Consider the following 19,974-nt stretch of genomic DNA (forward strand, 5'->3'; position numbering starts at 1 on the left):
GAAACTCGGACGCGAATTGAAATTCGTTTTATTTGTTATTTTTCATAAAATGTAGACTGCAAAATAATTGTTTTAATGAGAAAAATAACAGTCATCAAGAAGAAGTAATTGAACGTGTCTGCCATGTACGTTCTTTAAAGTTGTATTTTACACATCAGTATTTGTTGGTTGATTTGCCTCATATCAAAATTGCTTAACTAATGATGCGCGGCTGTCCGGTACTACTGAGGAGGATAGTACGAATTCCTTCCCGGAGGTGGCCCAGGCGGGTAGTATTTGTTCGCGTTCGGGTGCTGATAGTGTTGCCACGTTTGAGGCGGTTGGGGTGGCATTGCTGGCGGCATCGTCCCATATGGTGGCGGTGGGCCATGGCTTTGCGGTAGCAATGGTGGCACGGGATGCATCGGATAAGGAGGATAGGGATAGTGTGGGTTTTCCGTTGTGATATGCTTCGGGATGGGATTGGATTCCACTTCCGATGGAGGTAAAGGCGGCAACGGAGTCTAGAATGCGGAGAGAGAGAGAGAGAGAGAGAGAGAGAGAGAGAGAGAGAGAGAGAGAGAAAGCATTATAAGTTTGTTCAAATGATTACCAGTAAAAAAGGAAGTCTTACCTTGACTGCAATGTTGGGCGAATTTTTGCTAGTGATCGGCGATATATTTGCCCGCTTCATCGGTGGAGATGCTTTGCTGGGTGGAAGTTGAGGTGGACTCTTCGGCGGTGCACTTTCCGCCTGCGTAGGCTGGTAAAGATCCAACACCTGATGGCATATCTCCTCTAGGATTTCCATCGTCACATCCTGCACAAACATGTCCCACCATTTTAAATGTTCCGACTTTTTGCCAATCCAGTCTACTACGGTAAATTTGCTCAGCTTGCTGGCCAGGTAAATCAGTGCCACGGCAATAATTTCCGGCTCCCACTGAATCGATACCGTGGTGCTGAGCGAATCGTTCACAAAGTTCCATGCCATCTGCACCATTTTCTGTAGCTTGGCCGAGTCACCCTTCAGGCATTTGGCGTACTTCACCAGGAACGAGTACGGGTGTTCGACCTGCAGGTCGAATTTGATTGTTTGAAGCAGGATGCGCTCCAGTGTCATTACTTCCTCCTTCGGGTCATCCCCGAACGATTGGAATTTCTCGTCCGACAGCAGCCCACGAGCGGTTTTGATTATGTCTTTACACTTCTTGGGCGTTTCTTCAACCTTGCCGGCTAGAAACAGGCAGCAGCTGGCCGTCACAAACCGTGGGAACGTCCGGAACGAGTGAAACATGTAAAACCGATGGAAGTAAACAACGCCTGTAGCGACGGTGTTGTGCCCTAGACTCATCGATGCCCCGGCTTCCATGATGAACCGTGCGCCCTCTTTGCGGTATCGCCGTTCCGTCTCGTAATCGACACCATCCCTCGCCGACGGTGTGTTTCTGAGGTCCTTTTTATCGTAATACCAATTTGGCATCGTGGCTGGGTAGATTTATATTTGCAGTACACTTTATATTTGTTCCACCACGGATGATATTTACGCGAGATCTTTGTAAACAACCCCATTGACAGCTGAAGCGCCGTTTGACATTTGTTGCGAACCGATAAAACAGGGTGCATCGGAGGAGAGAAAATAAAAGAAAAATATTTTTGAAACAAGAATTCGATCAATATTCAAAATACGATTGATCCCATTTGGCGGAGATTTTTTCTTGCAAATAGGAAAACATCAACTTTATTTTTTTTCGTCAGCAATTTGATTAAACGATAAGAAAATTCAATTGTTTGTAGATGAAATACGATGACATTTGCAGTTGATGTCCATGCAGCAAAACGGAAGCAGCGGTGTGACGTTTCGAGCTGCGCGAACTATCCGCAGGCAGCGCTGGTCGACTGTTTCCGCTTTCTTTTACTTTGTGTATGGTGTCAGAGTAAGGTGAGTTAGTGCGTTGTTCTCCGGAAAAAGTAACAAATTTGTGGTAAAAGTTCATCAAAATAAGTTGATATCGTTGGTAAAAGGTATCAGGCGTAGTAGCGCTAAATGCCACCCAAGTTTAGTGTAATTTTCAAGTGCTTTTAGCCGAATTGATCGGCGGAATAGACGTTCCCCGGCACATGTGGAACGTGTTGAAGAGTGTGACAGGCACAGAGTATGCAGATATTTAGCCGATTAGGGAATAGAAGATAAAATTAGGTTATTTATAAGTTGGGTTACTGTGAAGAATACTACCGACCTGTTGGGGATCTTTTATAAGGAAGGTGACGGCGAAAGATTGCTCTCCGGAACTGCCACGCTTGTTGTGGCTGTATACTGTAGCGACGACATCCTGCCGCGCTGTGTGTGTGTGGGTAAGTGTTCGTACCGGAATGAGCCCCGTTTGCAAGCCTTCTTTATTTAAGTGAAACATGTCGAGTATTCGGACGCAATATCCCTTCCAAAAATTCACATTCCTAAATCCGCGTTTTTGTGTGAGACGGTGTGCAAAACTCGGAAACGTGTGTAACCATAGATACGGAACGTGATGGTGTGTGATCCCAACGAATCCCGTGTGATGTGTTGTATGTGCCGCCGCCGGAACGCGTGTATCTGTCGGGATGAATTTTTGGAAGTGGTACTGCCGTGCTCCGAATGCTTGCCATGCGTGTGCTCACTTAAATAAAGCCGGTGCAACCTGTGGCGTGTGGATAGCGTGTGGACTAACGGATTTTCTTTTCTCACCCCGCTCTTCTAGCTGAACAAGCTCACTCGAAGCAACATCATTCACCATGCCGCAGAACGAATATATTGAGCGGCACATTAAGCTGTACGGTCGCCGGCTCGATTATGAGGAGCGCAAACGCAAGCGGGAGGCGCGCGAGCCTAAGAAGCGCGCGGCCAAGGCCCGCAAGCTGAGGGGCATCAAGGCCAAGCTGTTCCAGAAGGAGCGCCGCAATGAGAAGATTCAGATGAAGCGCAAGATCCAGGCGCACGAGGAGAAGAAGGTCAAGAAGACGACCGAGAAGGTGGAGGATGGAGCGCTCCCGCCGTACCTGATGGACCGTGGTATCCAATCGAGCGCCAAGGTGCTCTCGAACATGATCAAACAGAAGCGCAAGGAGAAGGCAGGCAAATGGGACGTCCCGATACCGAAGGTGCGTGCACAGTCCGATGCCGAGGTGTTTAAGGTGATCCGGTCCGGCAAAACGAAGCGGAAAGCCTGGAAGCGTATGGTCACGAAGGTGACATTCGTCGGAGACAACTTTACCCGCAAACCGCCAAAGTACGAACGCTTCATCCGGCCGATGGCGCTGCGCTTCAACAAAGCGCACGTCACGCATCCGGAGCTGAAGGCCACCTTCTACCTCCCGATTATCGGCGTGAAGAAGAATCCTTCGTCGCCGATGTACACCAGTCTGGGTGTGATTACGAAGGGTACCGTGATAGAAGTGAACATCTCCGAGCTGGGTCTGGTGACACAGTCCGGCAAGGTGGTGTGGGGAAAGTACGCCCAGGTGACGAACAATCCGGAAAACGACGGTTGTATCAATTCGGTACTGTTGGTTTAAGAAGGGGCAGCAGTGATGGGGTGAAGAAGAGCAAGAAGAAGGGGAGGACATGGAATCATTCCTGCGGCAATGATTGTGCATGTATCAGTAGTAGGTGTTAAGATTTTCTCTTAAGATCAGGGATAAGTGGGAGTTTGCTTAGGCAGGCAGGAGAAAAAAAACAAAGAGAAAGGTTAAATAAGAAAAGGCATTGTTCCGCCGGAACTATAGCGTGCAACTCTGAACGATATCCACTCATTTTGATGAACGTTGAGCGCGTGATGAAGTTGGAGAAAGTCGGGGGGAAGGCTATAATCCACCTTTCGCTTCCTGCAGACGGTACCAAGATGCAGATCTTCGTCAAAACCCTCACGGGTAAGACCATTACTCTTGAGGTCGAGCCATCGGATACGATCGAGAATGTGAAGGCGAAGATCCAGGACAAGGAGGGCATCCCGCCGGATCAGCAGCGTCTGATCTTCGCCGGTAAGCAGCTGGAGGACGGACGCACCCTGTCCGACTACAACATCCAGAAGGAGTCGACCCTTCATCTGGTGCTTCGCCTGCGCGGTGGCGCCAAGAAGCGCAAGAAGAAGAATTACTCCACCCCGAAGAAGATCAAGCACAAGAGGAAGAAGGTCAAACTCGCTGTCCTCAAGTACTACAAGGTAAGCATTTGCCCCCCCCCCCCCATTGCTGTGCTTTCCCTCCGCTCTTGCTATAATGTCTAACATTGTAACAACCCGGCAGGTCGACGAGAACGGCAAGATCCACCGTCTCCGTCGCGAGTGCACCAGCGAATCGTGCGGTGCTGGCGTGTTCATGGCTGCCCACGAAGATCGTCACTACTGCGGCAAGTGCCACCTGACGCTTGTCTACTCGAAGCAGGAGGATAAGTAAAAAGGAGGGGAAGGGCGAGAAAATGAGGCGCGGAGGAAACGTACGGCGCGACGGCGGTCGTATCTGTCTTGCAAACCAACCAGCGGCGGGGGCGCTTTTCCACGCAGGTCCACTTTCCAAATGTCTCTCTTCTACTCCGTGAAAACGCGGGCAGAAGCTGGCGGCACCATAAACAACAACACTCCTGTTCGATTCAGTGGCCTACCTTGGGTGGAAAAATGAATAAAGAAGAGCTGATACGGCTATCCGTGTACTGTATGAAACTTCAATTGGAATTTCTTTTACCAAAATAAGTAGAACCCATCCCTACAACATATCACAGGAGCTTGAGTAGTCTTTCGGGAATGCTTGAACAGGCGACAGGGGTCCTAGTTCTTCATTCTCGAAGCGCAGTAGACTCAATCTGTGATGGAGTACTTAATCCTTGTTCTACTGATGCTCTTCTCCGACCGCGAGGACTCCCGGATCCTTCAGACAGACTTCGAGGTCACTTGTGGATGACGAGGACCCTTCCATCAAGGAATCACTACAGCAGCCGTGGTTCACCGACGTAGAGCTTTTACTCTAGACTTGCTACTTCTGGCAATTCGGATCTTCTTTCATTTACTGCTTGAACGTCGCACTTGCCACATCCGTTATAAAGCTCTTTAATGGATAAACCTGAACATATGCATTATTTACAGATTATTATGATGATGATGGCGTCGCACACAAACCGTTTCCTACACCCTATCTTGGCCACTTAAAATTCTACTACACTATTTCTCTCTCTCTCTCTCTCTCTCTCTCTCTCTCACACACATTATTTAAATATATAATGTAATCGCTCACGATAAACCAAACAACGAGTGTTAGGAAAGATAGGATGACAGTAGAGTGACGGATGACAGTAGGGTAACGGATGACAGTAGGATACCGGATGACCGAAATGTCAGCTGTAACGGTCAGGGAAAAAAGGAAGAAGAAGGGGGTGCGTCAACCAGTAGCCTGGGAAAGGACAAGGAAGTGACACCGTTTTAAAGTTTTTCTTCCTTCAATGGAAAATATAATACTGTGGAAAATATAAAACTAAAACTACACTTCACTGCGTCTGCTACTCAACCGGAATCGTGGTAACACTAAAAGCCTTTAAAACGGTTCAAAGATGGAAATGGATGGAAAGGATTGCTGCCAGGCATGCAGCGATTCCGTGGCGGACAAATTGTATGTGGCCTGTGACGCTTGCAACACATGGTGGCACTTCTCGTGTGTCGGGATAACAGAATCACAGGAGACGATGAATAATAGGAAGTGGTTTTGCGTCGCTTGTACGGGTGGCACTGGAGCGGTAAAGCGGACGCCGACCAGGCACATGGAGCCACAAAAGGACGCCGAAAACCGTAACCTCAAAACGGTTGAGGTTAGGAAGCAACTCACGGAAGGCCCTCGTCCACGGCACACGAGCGACAGCGTGGCGGCAACACATAACCTCACTCTTGCTGACGATAGGGATAGTTTGGCTAACCGGCTTGCCATAATGAAACGCCGGCAAGAGGCGGAGAGGAAACGGGTGGAGCTAGAACTACAGCTGAAATTCGTGAAGGAGGAAGAGGACTTGCTAGCCGAGGAGTTGGGGATAAAAGACAATCCGGAAACATCAACTTTGTTACCCTCCCATGCGGCGGATAATATGGTGCAGCACTCACAGCGGAAGGAGCGTGAACAAATCCAGCGTGAATGCGCGCATCGTGGTACACCTACCGAATTGCCCGTGTTTGCCGGTGACCCGGCGGACTGGCCGCTATTCATAACGTTTTACGAACACACCACGGAAAAGTGCGGTCTTTCCAATTGGGAAAACATGCTACGACTGCAGAAGGCGCTGAAGGGTCCCGCGCTAGAAGCAGTGCGAAGCAGGTTGCTGTTGCCGGAGGTGGTGCCGCAAGTGATAGCGACGCTACGATCACGGTATGGGCGATCAACACATCTCATCTCGGCGTTGATCGATAAGGTGCATAGAACCCCTGCACCGTGTTTGGAGAAGCCGGAAACTGTGGTTGCTTTCGGCGAGGCAGTGCAAAGCATGGTGGACCACATGAAGGCTGCTGGACGACAGGCGCATCTGACCAACCCCCTGCTACTGAAGGAGATCGTGGAGAAGCTGCCGATAAGTGAGCAGTACAATTGGACGCGGTTTGTAAGCCACATCGAGGAGCCGGATCTTCTGATGTTCCGGGAGTATATGGCCGAGTTGCAGAGCACCGCGGAAGTGTTAAGCAGCCGAGAGTCACCATCGTTGAAACAAGCGGAGCGCAAGAAACCCAGCACGAGAGGCTACGTGCACACGCACGTGGAGACGCAGGGAGCGACGCCATCCGGAACGAATCACTTTAAGGTAGGAAAATCTTGTCTAATTTGCAACAACAGAGGACACGAGGTGGATAAGTGTTTCGTGTTTGGTGCGATGGCGGTGAAGGAGCGCTGGATGAAGGCGCGTGCACTTTCCTTATGCTTCGGCTGTCTGGGGAAGCACAATTGGCGGACGTGCCACAACAGACCAGTATGCGGCAGGGAGGGGTGTACGTACCGGCATCATGCGTTGTTACACGGCGCAGATGAGGAGCGTGGGGTCAGTAACGGGACCAGTGCTTCGGTATCGGTTCGAGATGGCGGAACCAACGGAGGGGCTGTAGCGGAAAGTAATCACCACCAGTACGCGTTATCTTCTTCGAATACGCTCTTTCGCATTGTACCCATCACTGTGTATGGCCCGACGTCAACGGTGACAACGTTCGCCTTTTTAGATGAAGGTTCGTCCATGACGTTAGTGGACGAGGATTTAGCGGAAGAATTGGGTGTCGAAGGGGAGGTGGAACCTCTCTGCATCCGTTGGACCGGAGACACTACCAGGGTTGAGGCTGGTTCCAGGCGCGTAAATCTCAAGGTGGGACCCGTCGGTTCCGCAAAGAGTTTCGCGATCAACTCGGTACGGACGGTTCCTAAGCTGAATCTACCTCGTCAATCCTTCGTACCGGACGAAGGAAGGTGGAAACATCTAAAACGCCTACCGGTAAGGGAATATCATGATGCGGAACCCAAGGTGCTAATCGGGTTGGACAACCTGCGATTGATGGTCCCTCTCCGGACAATAGAAGGAGCGGCTGGTGACCCCATCGCGGTAAAGACGCGCTTAGGTTGGTGCATTTATGGGAAGCCGATGAAGGTGGAATGTGAACGGTTGTTGCACATTTGCGAATGCAACAACCAGGCAGAGATTCTCGAAACGATGCGCAAGTTCTATGACTTAGAACAGGTGGGAGTTGTTCGCGTTGTCGAATTAGATCCGGTTGTACGACGTGCGCAACACCTTTTGGAAACAACTACCGTTCGTATCGGCAAGCGTTTTGAATCGGGTCTCTTGTGGAAGGCGGACGATATACAGCTTCCTTCGAGTATCGGTATGGCAAGTCGCAGGTTTGATTGCCTGGAGAAAAGGATGGAACGAGATGGGCAGCTCAAGCTGCAAGTACGCCGCCAGATTCACGATCTTTTGGAAAAGCAATACATACACAAGGCTACGGCGCAAGAACTGGCGGAGGCTGACCCGAAACGTATTTGGTACTTGCCAATAGGATTGGTGACGAACCCAAACAAACCGGGAAAGGTTCGTTTGATTTGGGATGCGGCGGCTAAGGCACAGGGTATTTCGCTGAACGACGTGCTGCTCAAGGGACCGGATGAGGTTATGTCTCTACCTGGCGTACTTTTCCGCTTTCGTCTGTATGCAGTGGCGACGTGTGCAGACGTGAAGGAAATGTTTTTGCAAATTAAGTTGCGAAAAGCAGACAAGCATGCACAGCGCTTCTTATGGCGGGATGATCCTGCACACGAGTTGGAAACCTACATCGTGGACGTCGTGACGTTTGGGTCTACGTGTTCACCGGCTACAGCACAGTACGTCAAAAATCGAAACGCAAAGGAGCACATCGAACAATTTCCACGAGCGGTAGAGGGCATCCTTGAGAGTACCTACGTGGACGATTTCTTGGACAGTTTCGGGACGGTAGAAGAGGCGTGTCAGGTAGCCAAGGAGGTAAGGGAGATATTCCGCAACGGTGGGTTTGAACTCAGGAACTGGAGCTCAAATGATTTGATGGTTACAAAATCTCTCGGCGAGTCAGATGGCGGTACCATCAAATGCTTATCATCTACGGGAGATGATACGGAACGCGTGTTGGGGATGCGTTGGAATCCTGCATCCGATGAATTAGGATTCTGCACTCGGGCGTGCACGGCGGTATCAGGCGTTCTAACTGCAGAGCGGATTCCCACGAAGAGAGAGGTATTACGGTGCGTTATGTCGTTGTACGATCCCCTTGGACTGCTGGCGATGTTCGTAATACACGGGAAGATTTTAATACAAGATCTATGGCGAACCGGCACGCAGTGGGATGAGGAGATTAGTAGCAACCAATACAGAGACTGGCGCAGATGGGTGGATCTTTTCCAAACGATTGCCGATATACGCATACCTCGATGTTACTTCACGGAAGCCTGTATGAAGACGTACGAGAACAGCGAATGGCATTTGTTCGTCGACGCCAGTCAACACGCATACGCATGCGTATTGTACCTCCGCATTGTCGACGACACGGGTGAGGCGCAATGTACTCTTGTGGGAGGAAAGGCTAAGGTTGCGCCATTGAAGCCACTCACCATACCGAAGCTAGAGCTTCAGGCGTGCGTTTTGGGTGCGCGATTTCTGTTATACACGCAGGAACATCATCCAATCAAGGCTAAACGACGAGTGCTTTGGTCGGACAGTACCGTCGCCTTGTCATGGATAAGAGCAGATCCCCGAAACTACAAACCTTTCGTGGCCCATAGAGTGGTCGAGCTTTTGGAGAGCACCTCGGCGAATGAATGGCGATGGGTGCCGACTGACCACAATCCGGCGGATGAAGCGACGAAGTGGAAAGGAAGATCGAACTTCAGTTACGACAGCACGTGGTTTCAAGGACCATGGTTCTTGCAGGAAAAGGAAGACAGCTGGCCGAAACAGAGGTCGGTTGATACCGGCACAGCGGACGAGGAACGACGAGTAAATTTGCATGTCGAAGCCACCGACACAGGATTGTTACCAATTCCTTACGAGAGGTTTAGTAAACTAGAGAGGCTGCAGAGGACGATTGGGTGGATCGTAAGATATGTGGGCAATCTAGGCAGGAAGGTGAAAGATGAACCAGCGCTAGGAGGGAACCTCAGGCACGAAGAACTCTGCAAGGCAAACGTTGTTTTGTGGAAGCAGACACAGCGTGAGTTCTTTCCGGAAGAAATTCTTATCCTGAACAGCGAGAATGGCGGCGATGGATCTAAAGGAAAAACGGTATCTAAGCGAAGTCGTATTTACCAACTGCTACCATTTTTGGATGAAGAAAACGTGTTACGCATGCGTGGGAGAATAGGGGCGGCGGCGGAAGTTCCGTACTGCGCAAGGTATCCTGTGATTCTTCCAAACAACTGTAAACTGGCGGAGCTGATAGTGGATCGGTACCATCGAGTCTATCGTCATGCTAACAACGAAACGGTGGTGAACGAGTTGCGTCAACAATTCCAGATTCCTAAGTTGCGAGTATTGGTGATGAAGGTAGCGAAGAGTTGTGCATTTTGCACAATACGGCGGTCGCTACCACAAATTCCACCAATGGCACCTTTACCTAAGGAGAGGTTGGCAGCTTTCGTCAGGGCATTTACCTTCGTTGGACTGGATTACTTTGGACCGGTGTTGGTAAAGAGAGGAAGGTCAAACGAAAAACGGTGGGTAGCACTATTCACGTGTTTGACCATACGAGCCGTGCATCTGGAGGTGGTGCACAGTCTGTCAACGGAATCGTGTGTAATGGCGGTCAGGCGATTCGTGGCGCGGCGTGGTGCTCCTGTGGAAATCTTTAGCGACAACGGGACCAACTTCGTGGGTGCTAGCAGACAACTGCAGAGGGAGATCCAGCAGCGCAATGACATCCTAGCGGCAACTTTCACCAACGAGCACACCCGTTGGACCTTTAACCCGCCTGGTGCTCCACATATGGGTGGAGTATGGGAACGTATGGTACGCTCAGTGAAGGCAGCGATTAGCACAGTGATGGAGGTGAAGAACACTCCTGATGATGAGACGTTCGCAACAGTTCTCTACGATGCTGAGGCTATGATCAATTCCAGACCGTTGACCTACGTTCCGTTAGATCCGGAGAACCAGGAGGCGATCACACCAAACCACTTCCTGTTAGGGAGTTCTTCGGGGATCAAACAACAACCAGCGTTACCGACGAACTATAGGGACAGTTTAAGAGGAAATTGGAAACTAGCACAGCATATCCTGGACGGTGTGTGGAAAAGGTGGATTAAGGAGTACCTGCCAGTTATCACGCGACAGTGTAAATGGTTTGAAAATGTCCGTGAGATTAGGTCAGGAGATTTGGTACTGGTGTTAGAAGGTACAATTAGGAACAATTGGAATAGAGGAATTGTTGAAGACGTTATAAGAGGAGTCGATGGCCATGTGCGGCAAGCATGGGTTCGGACAGCTACAGGGACACTAAGAAGACCAGTGGCGAAGCTAGCCTTACTTGACCTGAAGACTCAAGGTGACCATACGTAGTTGGTCACGGGCGGGGGGAATGTTAGGAAAGATAGGATGACAGTAGAGTGACGGATGACAGTAGGGTAACGGATGACAGTAGGATACCGGATGACCGAAATGTCAGCTGTAACGGTCAGGGAAAAAAGGAAGAAGAAGGGGGTGCGTCAACCAGTAGCCTGGGAAAGGACAAGGAAGTGACACCGTTTTAAAGTTTTTCTTCCTTCAATGGAAAATATAATACTGTGGAAAATATAAAACTAAAACTACACTTCACTGCGTCTGCTACTCAACCGGAATCGTGGTAACAACGAGCATTAACCTTTCCATTCTACCTACGAGCATTGTGAATATTGAGTGTGGTGTACCAATTCAACCGGATCGTACCATTCAGCATCCGGTCGCCGAGTGGCCCATCCGCATCGTCCTCATCATCGTCACCGTCGTCGTACGTCTCGTCGTCCACATCGTCCTCGTCGTAGCTGAAGAACTCATCGTCCTCATCGTCGTCGCTTTCGTAGTAATCCTCATCGTCGTCGTCCTCCTCCTCGTCCTCGTCGCTGTAGTCCTCCAGATGGTCAATCGCAATGCCGGCAAACGCACCGCCGCCGCCCTGCTGATGATGCTGCTGGTGCCGATGGTTCGGCAGGTCGTGCAGCGCGATCCGTTCCGTGTGGATGTTTATCTCGATCTCGCCCCGGTAGTTTAGCACCATACACCCGACCATGATGAGGGCCGGCAGCGCGACACGGTTCCTCCATGCGAGCTTACTCAGAAACAGGAATGTGCGACCGAAGGCGGAATTGATCAGCATCTTGTTGCCGGTCGCTCGCTCGCCACCGTGTCACCATGGAAACCGAGCCTGTGCGTGGGATAGTAAGAAGGGAGGGAAGAAAGAGAAGAATAAACCATCAAAAGGCGGCGACTGGCTGGCGGATCCTTCTCAAGTGCAGTGATAAGGACAAACACACACAAACTCATGCATCTCTCGCCCGCTGCATGGAAGAGCAGCTCGTAGGAGCTCTTCTGTTCTTTATTAGGGAAAGCTTCAAAGCAGATTGCACATTAAAAGTTACGTGGAATGTGTATTTGGCGCCGGCCGGACAGCCACCATCCTAGTGATCGTAATAATCGACATGATCACCCGACTTGAACAGACCGTTCTGGAGTATGTGTAAAAATTTGGCCGTCGTTTGCTCGGTCGTAAGTATTGTCGTCGTATCGCGGAGATTCTTAAAGTAGTCCCGGATTTCCGGTGCATTCGAGTTGGCCTGCAGGTCGACCGTCATGTCCGTTTCGACCGGGCCGGGCGAATAGTTCAGCACGGTAACGCCGGCCGCCGCCTCCTCCTCCGCCAGCACCCGGAAGTACATCTCGCGTGCGGCCTTCCCGGCACAGTAGTACGTCATGCTCTGGAACGGCACCAGGCACGCCTTCGAGGTGATGTTGATAACCAGCTTGCTCGGGACGGGTTGGAATTTGCGCAACAAGCAACTGTTCAGCACGGCCACGGTAAACACGTTCGTACCGAAGTACTGTTCCCACTCGGCCCGATCGTCCATCTCGATCGCCTTCCGCCCAATGTTGCCCACCGTGCCGACGTTGTGGATAACGCACGCCAGCCCGAACCGGTCGACCGGTTGCTTGCCAAGCGATTTGTCCAGTATTTCGTTCAGCACCTCTTTCGAAGCGGTTGCCAAATCGACCGAGCTCGTTACCACGGTAACGTGCGGATTCACGGCAAGTATCTCCGACCGGGTGCTTTCCAGCCCGGAAGCCGACCGGGCAAGCAGTACGACGACCGAACCGGTCTTAAGCTTGCGTGCCGTCTCGATGGCCATCTTGGCGCCGATACCGCGCGATGCACCGGTCACGAGAAAGTAAGCCACCTGCTCGAGATTAACGGCTGTCGTACTCTCCGGGGTCGTCGGGGTCGTCGTGGAAGACATGATTGCGGTACAAACAAACACACCTCGTACTCTATCCGGAACTTGAACTTTTAACAGTGGCGATCAAAGCTAGCCAAGAAAAACATATGTCAGGCTGGGTGGTCTTTGTATTCCTATCCCCCCCCGGATGTTAGTTCGGTTTTGGTGTGTATTTGGTTAGGCGGAAACAGGAGTTAGAAGCGGAATCGATTACTACTTACCAACAACTATCGCTTTGTTAGCGTGACGTCGAGCTTTCGGTACCGCTCTCCTCACCTTCGCGTAATTCTTCACCGTGCTCGTCTGCCTCTAGCTGTAGCTGATCGTGCTGTACCAGTTGCACAACTTCCGCCTGCGAAAGGGCTTGCTCGGGGCGAATGAATCGAAGCAGCTCGTTACTGTTTACCGGCTCTTCCAGCTCCAGATCAACGTCCGTACGCAGGGTAATGCTGCCACCGAGCAACGATTGCATGCACGCTTCACGACGTTCGGCCAGCTGCTGCAACACGTTCGGATTGTTTCTCAACCGATGCAGACGCTTCTCTGAACGAAATGGAAAAGAAAAGATTTAGTGCCTTCTAATCGTAATGGTTTAGAAGGCTGCGTCGTTGTGGTGTATAGTGGCGGTGCTACACAGCGTAGTTTGCACCCCGAGAGTGGAGCTTATCAGCGTAGCGTCGTCTATGGTGGCACTACTTTTTTCTAATACGCGTCGTGCCGTTACCATTACCTAATGCTGCTAAATAGTTGTCCGAGTCCGGAAGACGATTATCTTGCGGTTCTCGCGGATTTAGCGGTGACTGCTCGGGGATGAAATTATCTTCAAACTCCAGCGAAGAAGCGATCGCAACAATGGTGTTGGTGGTGGGGCTGGCTGTCTCCACTGTGGCGTTTGCTGGCGGAATGTGTTCGCTAATGGCGGTCTCGTTGTTGGTGGTCAATGAATCACATTCAGCTTTAGTGTCCTGCGTCACCCATGGGTCGGCACAATTCATGATTTTTTGTCGCGAACAACCTTTCCAGCACTACCGTTATTTTCCAGCGCTAAGTTATCGACACTGAACTGATGCGATGCATTTGCGTTTGGCGAGTTGGATAATTGGAAAACATACACTTGCGCGAATTTTTGCCTAATCGATTTATCTATTTTTTGTCTTTTGGGAAAAACACACAACAAGCAACGCAAATGTCATCGCGGATGCAGGCGTTGCAATTGAACCGATGCAGTGAAATATTTCACAGTAATATTTACCTCACTATTCACCGCTATTTTAACGTTCTGCTATTGTGTTAAATACTTTGATAATTAATCTAAATAATTAATAAATTTTTTAATTGCATGAACACGGTGCAAATCGGTGCGCACTCATGTCCAAAAGCGAAATTTCAAATATTTCACATTCGGACACGCGAACCACAGCGTATAAACATCAAACTGTCAACGACGTGTGTCACTGTCAAGCGGGCAATGAGCCAACCTTCCCTCTATTTACTTCGGCCGCAAGCGTCAATCAATTTTTAGCGCCGTTTGCTGCGGGATTCTCTAAAAAATAAGCAAAAAGTGGAATTCCTATCATCCAGGGCGTGCGTGCGTTGGCGAACGGTGAAACAGCGGAATCGAACGCGCAAGGATTTCTCCAAACAGGCGCTCACTTGCGGCCACCATGGGTGAACAACTACCGACTGTTTCCTTGGAGGCACTTCAGTCTGCCGGCAATACGCTGGAACGCCATGGGTTGATTGATGTGGATGTGCCGGGTTTACTGGAGGTAACGAGTTTGAGCCAATTGAGACGGATCACCGCATCCCAATTGGTCATTACTTTCTATCCCTTTTCTGTCGGAATCGGCTGCGTTGTGCTAGTTGTGCAATGTTTATCTTCTCAATTACACACCTTTTCTTACCATGCGGTGCGCTAGCTGACGGGGGTAACGCAAGCCGGCACGCCGACCGCAAGCGGGTTGAGCGATTTCGATTATCAGCAGCTTAGCAATCTGTCGATGGGCTTCAAGGACCTGAACCAGCTATGCACGGTGAACAAGGTTCCCATACCGTCGGAAATAATGGAACATTTTAATCGTAAGTTTTCTCATCCACATATTGGAAACCGGCGGTCGGATTTACGTTGTTTTGTTTCTTCTTTTTCCTAGACATAAAATGCCACTGTATGATGGGCCTGTTTCCGGAGATAGGTCGTGCGTGGCTTACAATCGATACGGATTTATACGTAAGCGTGGTGGCTCTTGATGCACGGCAAACTAGACAGACCAACGGAATAATGTGCATCCTTCTTTGTTTTTCTAGATATGGACCTACGAAAATGCACGCGATGTTGCCTACTTTGATGGGCTTTCGCAGGTGATTATAAGCGTGGGATTAGTAACACCCAAACCGGGCCTGTTTGTAGCGGATGTGAAGTATCTGCTTATCCTTACCACTCCGATCGAAATCGTCGTCCTCGGTGTGACGTTCGGAGACGCAAACAATGGCACACCGAACCGCAGCCTGTCCGGGCAGAACAGTGAGGAGATGCAGCTAATGCACACGCCCATCTTCGTGCTAAACACGGACAACGTTGCCATCATGTGCGTGCAGGGTACGGACGATGGGAGAATTTTTCTCGGCGGGCGGGACGGTTGCCTGTACGAGGTGAGCTATCAGGCCGAATCGAACTGGTTCGGAAAGCGGTGCCGCAAGATCAACCACTCGCAGGGGCTGATGTCGCACCTAGTGCCGGGAATATTTAAAATTTTTAGTGAAACGGATTCGGTAGAAAAGATTACGGTGGACAACACGCGCAACCTGCTGTACGTGCTCATGTCGAAGGGTTCGATCGAGGCGTGGGATTTGGGCAAGGATGCCGGAAGCACTAGGCGCATCGCCCGACTGTCGTACAAGGAAATCATCTCGAGCGCATCGATGATTTTACGCACGATCGATACGGCCGTGTTTCATCCCATCACCGCCATCTGTCCACTAACGTTGGACGATTCGTCCAGTTTGCATCTGGTGGCGATAGCGGAGAGTGGTGTGCGCTTCTATTTCTCCACCGTGCCACTACATCTGCACGGATTTTACATTCAACAGCAGCAACTGTTGCAGCAGCAGCAGCTGCAGCAACAGCAATCATTGTTCCAGCAGCAACAACAGCAGCTTCAACTACAACAGCAGCAGCAGCAGCAACAACAAATGCATCAACAGCACCAGCCGCATCAGCCACAGCAACCGTCTCAACCGTCGCCGCAGCAACAGCTGGGTGCTTCACCTAACCAAGAATTCCAACAAAATGCCAACCTTCCGGAACCGCCGCAAGGTAAACCACAGGGACTGTACCTACTCCACGTTCGCGTCCCACCCGGCATCACCGGGAATTTGCTCCTAACGAAACCAAAGCTGGTCCATTCGGCCCACTACATACAGGGGTCGTTGCTGATGATATCGCGCCAGCAGCAGGACCAAGATTTGCTCACCTGTCTCAGCTCGGAGCAGTTCCAGTCGCAGCACAACCTGGTCGAGTCCACCACGTACATGCCACTGGACGGGCAGGTATGGGCCATCGCTGACGTGATGAGGAAAGATCGCGTCTCCATCACAACACCGCTCCGGAAGGCACAGAATCCCCGCAAGGTGGCACTCCTCACGAACCAAGGCGTGCACATCGTGTCGATCCTGCAATCGGTGGACATCCTTCAGCAACTGCTCGTCGGTTGCCACGGGCCACACAACGAGGCGGTCAAGATGTACTTTAGCAAGCAAACGGAACCGGAAGCGTGTGCGACGGCGCTTCTGCTCGCCTGTCGCGAATCGTTCCGTGGTACGGAGGTTGGAGATTGGGCAACGCAGTCGTTCATACTTTACGGCGGCGAACCGTACTTTGATGCACCGATCGTAAGCGACAACCGGCAGCTAGGGTTTAGCTCGCCCATCGCCGGCGGAGGCGGCTACGGAGCGATGGATTCGAGCGTGCAGCAGCAGCACCACCATCATAATGCAAACTTCCTTGGCCCGAGTGGCAGGTTGTTCGCGTCTTCCACACCGTACTCGACACCCGGCAGCGGTGGCCGTGGCGGCATGGTGTCTCCCGTGCTGCGCCAGCAGCAACAGCAACAGCAGCATCCCTCGGTGTACGGTGCAGCGAACGTAAACAACAACAACGAAACGGTCGATGCGTCGCTGTTTCACTACTCCGCCAAACATGCCGGGCTGTATCTGTACATGAGCCGGATGTTGCGGTGCATATGGCGCAAGCCGTGCGTGGACGAGCGCCTTTACTCGACGATTTCGCAGCAGGATTGCGTCGTGCTGCTGGAGGATTTGTACGCCATCAGACGGTTCCTGGAGAATGTGACGGTGAGCAATCTGCTCGGCTATACCGGTGGCGGCGGTCGTAGCAATGGGACGTCGCTGAAGCCAAACGTGGGCAGCCTCGGATCGGCATTTTCGCAAGGACAATCGGGGCTGTTACACGGCTCCACCGATCGAGGAGCTGGATTCGGCAGCAGTGTGCTATCGTCCCAGCCAGGCTACAGCATAGGTGGCGCTGGATACGGCTATCCGCAGGGAAATGCCGCAGTCGTGTCGCAGAAGCACTGCACCGAAGAGGCACTGGTCGAGGAGCGGAAATCACTCGAAGCGTTAGTGCGGCTAATAAGTAAGTATTTCGTCGTTTCGATCCACTATCATCGGTCAAATTAACATTCCGTTTTCCCCCACTTGAAGAGCAAGCGTGCGAAGTAATCGGGCTGTGGAAGGTGATCTGCGAACACCAGTGCCATCTGTTGGTCGGGAAGCTAACTAAGGAGGAGCAAAGCGTGCTGCAAGGGTGCACCTTCCGCGATCTCATCCTATCGCGCATCGACGTCTGCGGACTGCTGATAGTGACGCTCATCAACTCGTACCTGGCGGACAATGCAAGCGTCGGTTCGATTTCGTCCAAGCTGCGCGAAGTGTGCCCAACGCTGTACCGCCAGGAGGATGCCGTTTCGCACAAGGCAACGGAAATTCTGTTGCTGTCCCGCGGCTGTACCGATCGCGACAAGAAAGAGGAACGGCTCCGAACGGCGCTGCAGCTGTGCAAGAGTGCCGCACCAAATTTGCCGCTCGGCGCGCTCTGCCAGCAGTTTGTTTCGGCCGGCTTTTACACCGGCGTGATCGAGCTTTGCACCGTGTGTGCGGCGAAAAGTGATCCCAACGAGGCCGGGCTGCTGTTCTACCGCAATAACGAGGCGATGGACAATCAGGAAGGGTTCGTCGCGTTCCAGAACCGGATGAGCTGGTACAAGGAGGTGAAGGTGATGCTGGACTACGTGTACGATACGGCCGGTGGGAACGGTGGGGGTGGAGCTGGCGGCGGCGGCGGCGGCAACGGCGGCGGCGGTGGTGCACAACAACCGAAACCGGACAGTATCTACCCATCGCTCGAAGACGACGAGCTGCTGCAGGATCGTGCGGCCGGCAATCAGGAGGTGCTGCAGATCATCGGCCAGGCGCTGCAGAGCACCGACCCGCTGCTCCACATCGCCCTCTACGAGTGGTTGCTGTCGAAGGATTTGTTTGCGGAGCTGCTCGAAATCACCGAACCGTCGCTCGGTGTGTTCCTGAGCCGGGCGATGGCCCGCACGCCGGAAAACCTCGTGCTCGCCGACCTGCTCTGGAAGTACCACGAGCGTAACGGGCAGCATGCGGCCGCTGCCCGCATTCTTGACAAGCTCGCCAACGTGGCCAGCGACAGCATTAACCTGCAGCAGCGCATCGAGTATCTTGCCCGGGCGGTGATGTGCATGCGCTCCGAGTCGGTTGGCTTTTCCGCGCACAACGGCGTGCTGCTGAAGGATCTGGAGGATAAGCTCGAGGTGGCACAAATCCAGCGCCAGGTGTACGATGCACTTGCCCTGCTGACGCACCACACCGACGAACGGTACGATGCGCTGAAGCTGCTCGATTCCAACCTCTACAACCTGACGCAGCTCTACTCTGACTTTGCCGAACAGTACGAGCTGTGGGAGTGTAAGCTGACGATACTGAACTGCTCGCACCATAACGATCCACTGCTGATCGAGTCCGTGTGGACGCACATTCTCGACCGGGAGCTGCAGGGGCGCGACAGCTGTGCCGAGCGCTGTCGGCGGTTGCTGGCGAAGGTGAAAAGTTTGGCGCTGGAGTACGATAGCTCCGGGTGCTGTTTTCCGCTCGCGTTCATTGTGCGCGAGGTGGAGATCCGTTGCTTCCGGCTGGGGATGCACAGCTCGCCCGTACCGGATGCGTTGATCGAGATGAACCTGGACATCGAGGAGCTGCTGAACATTTACTCCCGGTAACTTACTAGCTGGCCTTTGTCCTGGTTGCAGCATATGTATTGACTTTTCTTTTCAATTTTCCCCCCCCTTCCCCCAGCCTCGTCTCGATGAACGAACGCATCTGGGTGACGGAGAACGATGAGCTGTATCTGATTCGATCGACCGCCGGCCTCCTATCGCTGATCGTGAACCAACCGAAGCTGATCCCGTTCAAGGATCGCCGAAAGGTGATGTCCAAATCGCAGGACCTCATCTCGGCCGCGCTCAACATCCTCTACACCAAACCGGACACGCAGCCCCTGATCGATGTGTTCCGCGATACGCAGTCGAAGCTGCAGCGAATTTTGTAACAACGATGTGCAACAGTTTGACTACACTTTCCGACCGTTAACGGCCGAGAATGATGGAAAATCACGCTCGCTCAAACGATCAACAGACCGAAGCATGACGATTAACGTGTGTGTGCGTGTGTGTGTGTGTTGGGTATATTTTTCAATTTTTGTTTGTTTTCCTTTTTTTTACGAAAAATGTTAGCAACTTTGGTCAACGTCATCCTCTAATCGTGGCTGTCGGTTAAGGATGATGATGGTACTCGGAACGGTACCGACGGAATGGTAAAGCCCGAAAACATATATTAGATAATGTTTGCCGAATAAAACACGTCAATGTTGTATAGAATGTAAATCGATTTTCTTTCCATTACCTGCCGGTAGAAACGGTGTGA

At 51.6% G+C, this 19,974-nt stretch overlaps 5 protein-coding genes across 10 annotated transcripts; 3 read left to right on the plus strand and 2 right to left on the minus strand.

Moving 5' to 3' along the window:
• Positions 1-101: 101 nt before the first annotated feature.
• On the minus strand, positions 102-1,566 carry LOC118513848 (cyclin-K). Its single transcript, XM_036060133.1, has 2 exons — positions 614-1,566; positions 102-503 (listed from the first exon to the last, which is right to left on the minus strand). The coding sequence occupies exons 1-2, from the start codon at positions 1,460-1,462 to the stop codon at positions 222-224; spliced, it is 1,131 nt and encodes a 376-aa protein (XP_035916026.1). The 5' UTR covers positions 1,463-1,566; the 3' UTR covers positions 102-221.
• Positions 1,567-1,847: 281 nt separating this feature from the next.
• LOC118513855 (ribosome biogenesis protein NSA2 homolog) lies at positions 1,848-4,673 on the plus strand. 5 transcript variants are annotated; one of them, XM_036060149.1, is made up of 3 exons: positions 1,848-1,921; positions 2,718-4,178; positions 4,261-4,673. In XM_036060149.1, the coding sequence occupies exon 2, from the start codon at positions 2,752-2,754 to the stop codon at positions 3,529-3,531; it is 780 nt and encodes a 259-aa protein (XP_035916042.1). In that variant the 5' UTR covers positions 1,848-1,921; positions 2,718-2,751; the 3' UTR covers positions 3,532-4,178; positions 4,261-4,673. The 5 variants fall into 5 exon arrangements, with proteins under 5 accessions (XP_035916042.1, XP_035916047.1, XP_035916043.1 ...); XM_036060154.1 differs by having other exon boundaries at positions 1,885-2,004; XM_036060150.1 differs by having other exon boundaries at positions 1,887-2,135.
• Positions 2,905-4,673, plus strand: LOC118513856 (ubiquitin-40S ribosomal protein S27a). Its single transcript, XM_036060155.1, has 2 exons — positions 2,905-4,178; positions 4,261-4,673. Exons 1-2 carry the CDS (start codon positions 3,774-3,776, stop codon positions 4,408-4,410), a joined length of 555 nt encoding a protein of 184 aa, XP_035916048.1. The 5' UTR covers positions 2,905-3,773; the 3' UTR covers positions 4,411-4,673.
• Positions 4,674-12,003: 7,330 nt separating this feature from the next.
• Positions 12,004-14,165, minus strand: LOC118513853 (sepiapterin reductase-like). 2 transcript variants are annotated; one of them, XM_036060145.1, is made up of 3 exons: positions 13,685-14,165; positions 13,176-13,497; positions 12,004-13,044 (listed from the first exon to the last, which is right to left on the minus strand). In XM_036060145.1, exon 3 carries the CDS (start codon positions 12,973-12,975, stop codon positions 12,142-12,144), a length of 834 nt encoding a protein of 277 aa, XP_035916038.1. In that variant the 5' UTR covers positions 12,976-13,044; positions 13,176-13,497; positions 13,685-14,165; the 3' UTR covers positions 12,004-12,141. The 2 variants fall into 2 exon arrangements, with proteins under 2 accessions (XP_035916038.1, XP_035916039.1); XM_036060146.1 differs by having other exon boundaries at positions 13,176-13,492; positions 13,685-13,826.
• A 266-nt stretch (positions 14,166-14,431) lies between these two features.
• Positions 14,432-19,934, plus strand: LOC118513850 (nuclear pore complex protein Nup154). Its single transcript, XM_036060135.1, has 6 exons — positions 14,432-14,723; positions 14,874-15,033; positions 15,105-15,181; positions 15,259-17,605; positions 17,674-19,267; positions 19,348-19,934. The coding sequence occupies exons 1-6, from the start codon at positions 14,619-14,621 to the stop codon at positions 19,598-19,600; spliced, it is 4,536 nt and encodes a 1,511-aa protein (XP_035916028.1). The 5' UTR covers positions 14,432-14,618; the 3' UTR covers positions 19,601-19,934.
• Positions 19,935-19,974: the final 40 nt, after the last annotated feature.

This window comes from Anopheles stephensi, chromosome 3, assembly GCF_013141755.1.
Source record: "Anopheles stephensi strain Indian chromosome 3, UCI_ANSTEP_V1.0, whole genome shotgun sequence".
In the NCBI taxonomy this organism is placed as follows: domain Eukaryota; kingdom Metazoa; phylum Arthropoda; class Insecta; order Diptera; family Culicidae; genus Anopheles; species Anopheles stephensi.

Coding starts and splice junctions, on each gene's coding strand:
- LOC118513848 (XM_036060133.1), bottom strand. CDS start 1,462: ATGCCAAATTGGTATTACGATAAAAAGGACCTCAGAAACACACCGTCG. Junction 504..613: donor CGCCCAACATTGCAGTCAAG/GTAAGACTTCCT, acceptor TCCGCATTCTAG/ACTCCGTTGCCGCCTTTACC.
- LOC118513855 (XM_036060149.1), top strand. CDS start 2,752: ATGCCGCAGAACGAATATATTGAGCGGCACATTAAGCTGTACGGTCGC.
- LOC118513856 (XM_036060155.1), top strand. CDS start 3,774: ATGAACGTTGAGCGCGTGATGAAGTTGGAGAAAGTCGGGGGGAAGGCT. Junction 4,179..4,260: donor CTGTCCTCAAGTACTACAAG/GTAAGCATTTGC, acceptor ACAACCCGGCAG/GTCGACGAGAACGGCAAGAT.
- LOC118513853 (XM_036060145.1), bottom strand. CDS start 12,975: ATGTCTTCCACGACGACCCCGACGACCCCGGAGAGTACGACAGCCGTT.
- LOC118513850 (XM_036060135.1), top strand. CDS start 14,619: ATGGGTGAACAACTACCGACTGTTTCCTTGGAGGCACTTCAGTCTGCC. Junction 15,034..15,104: donor AATAATGGAACATTTTAATC/GTAAGTTTTCTC, acceptor TCTTTTTCCTAG/ACATAAAATGCCACTGTATG. Junction 15,182..15,258: donor CAATCGATACGGATTTATAC/GTAAGCGTGGTG, acceptor TTGTTTTTCTAG/ATATGGACCTACGAAAATGC.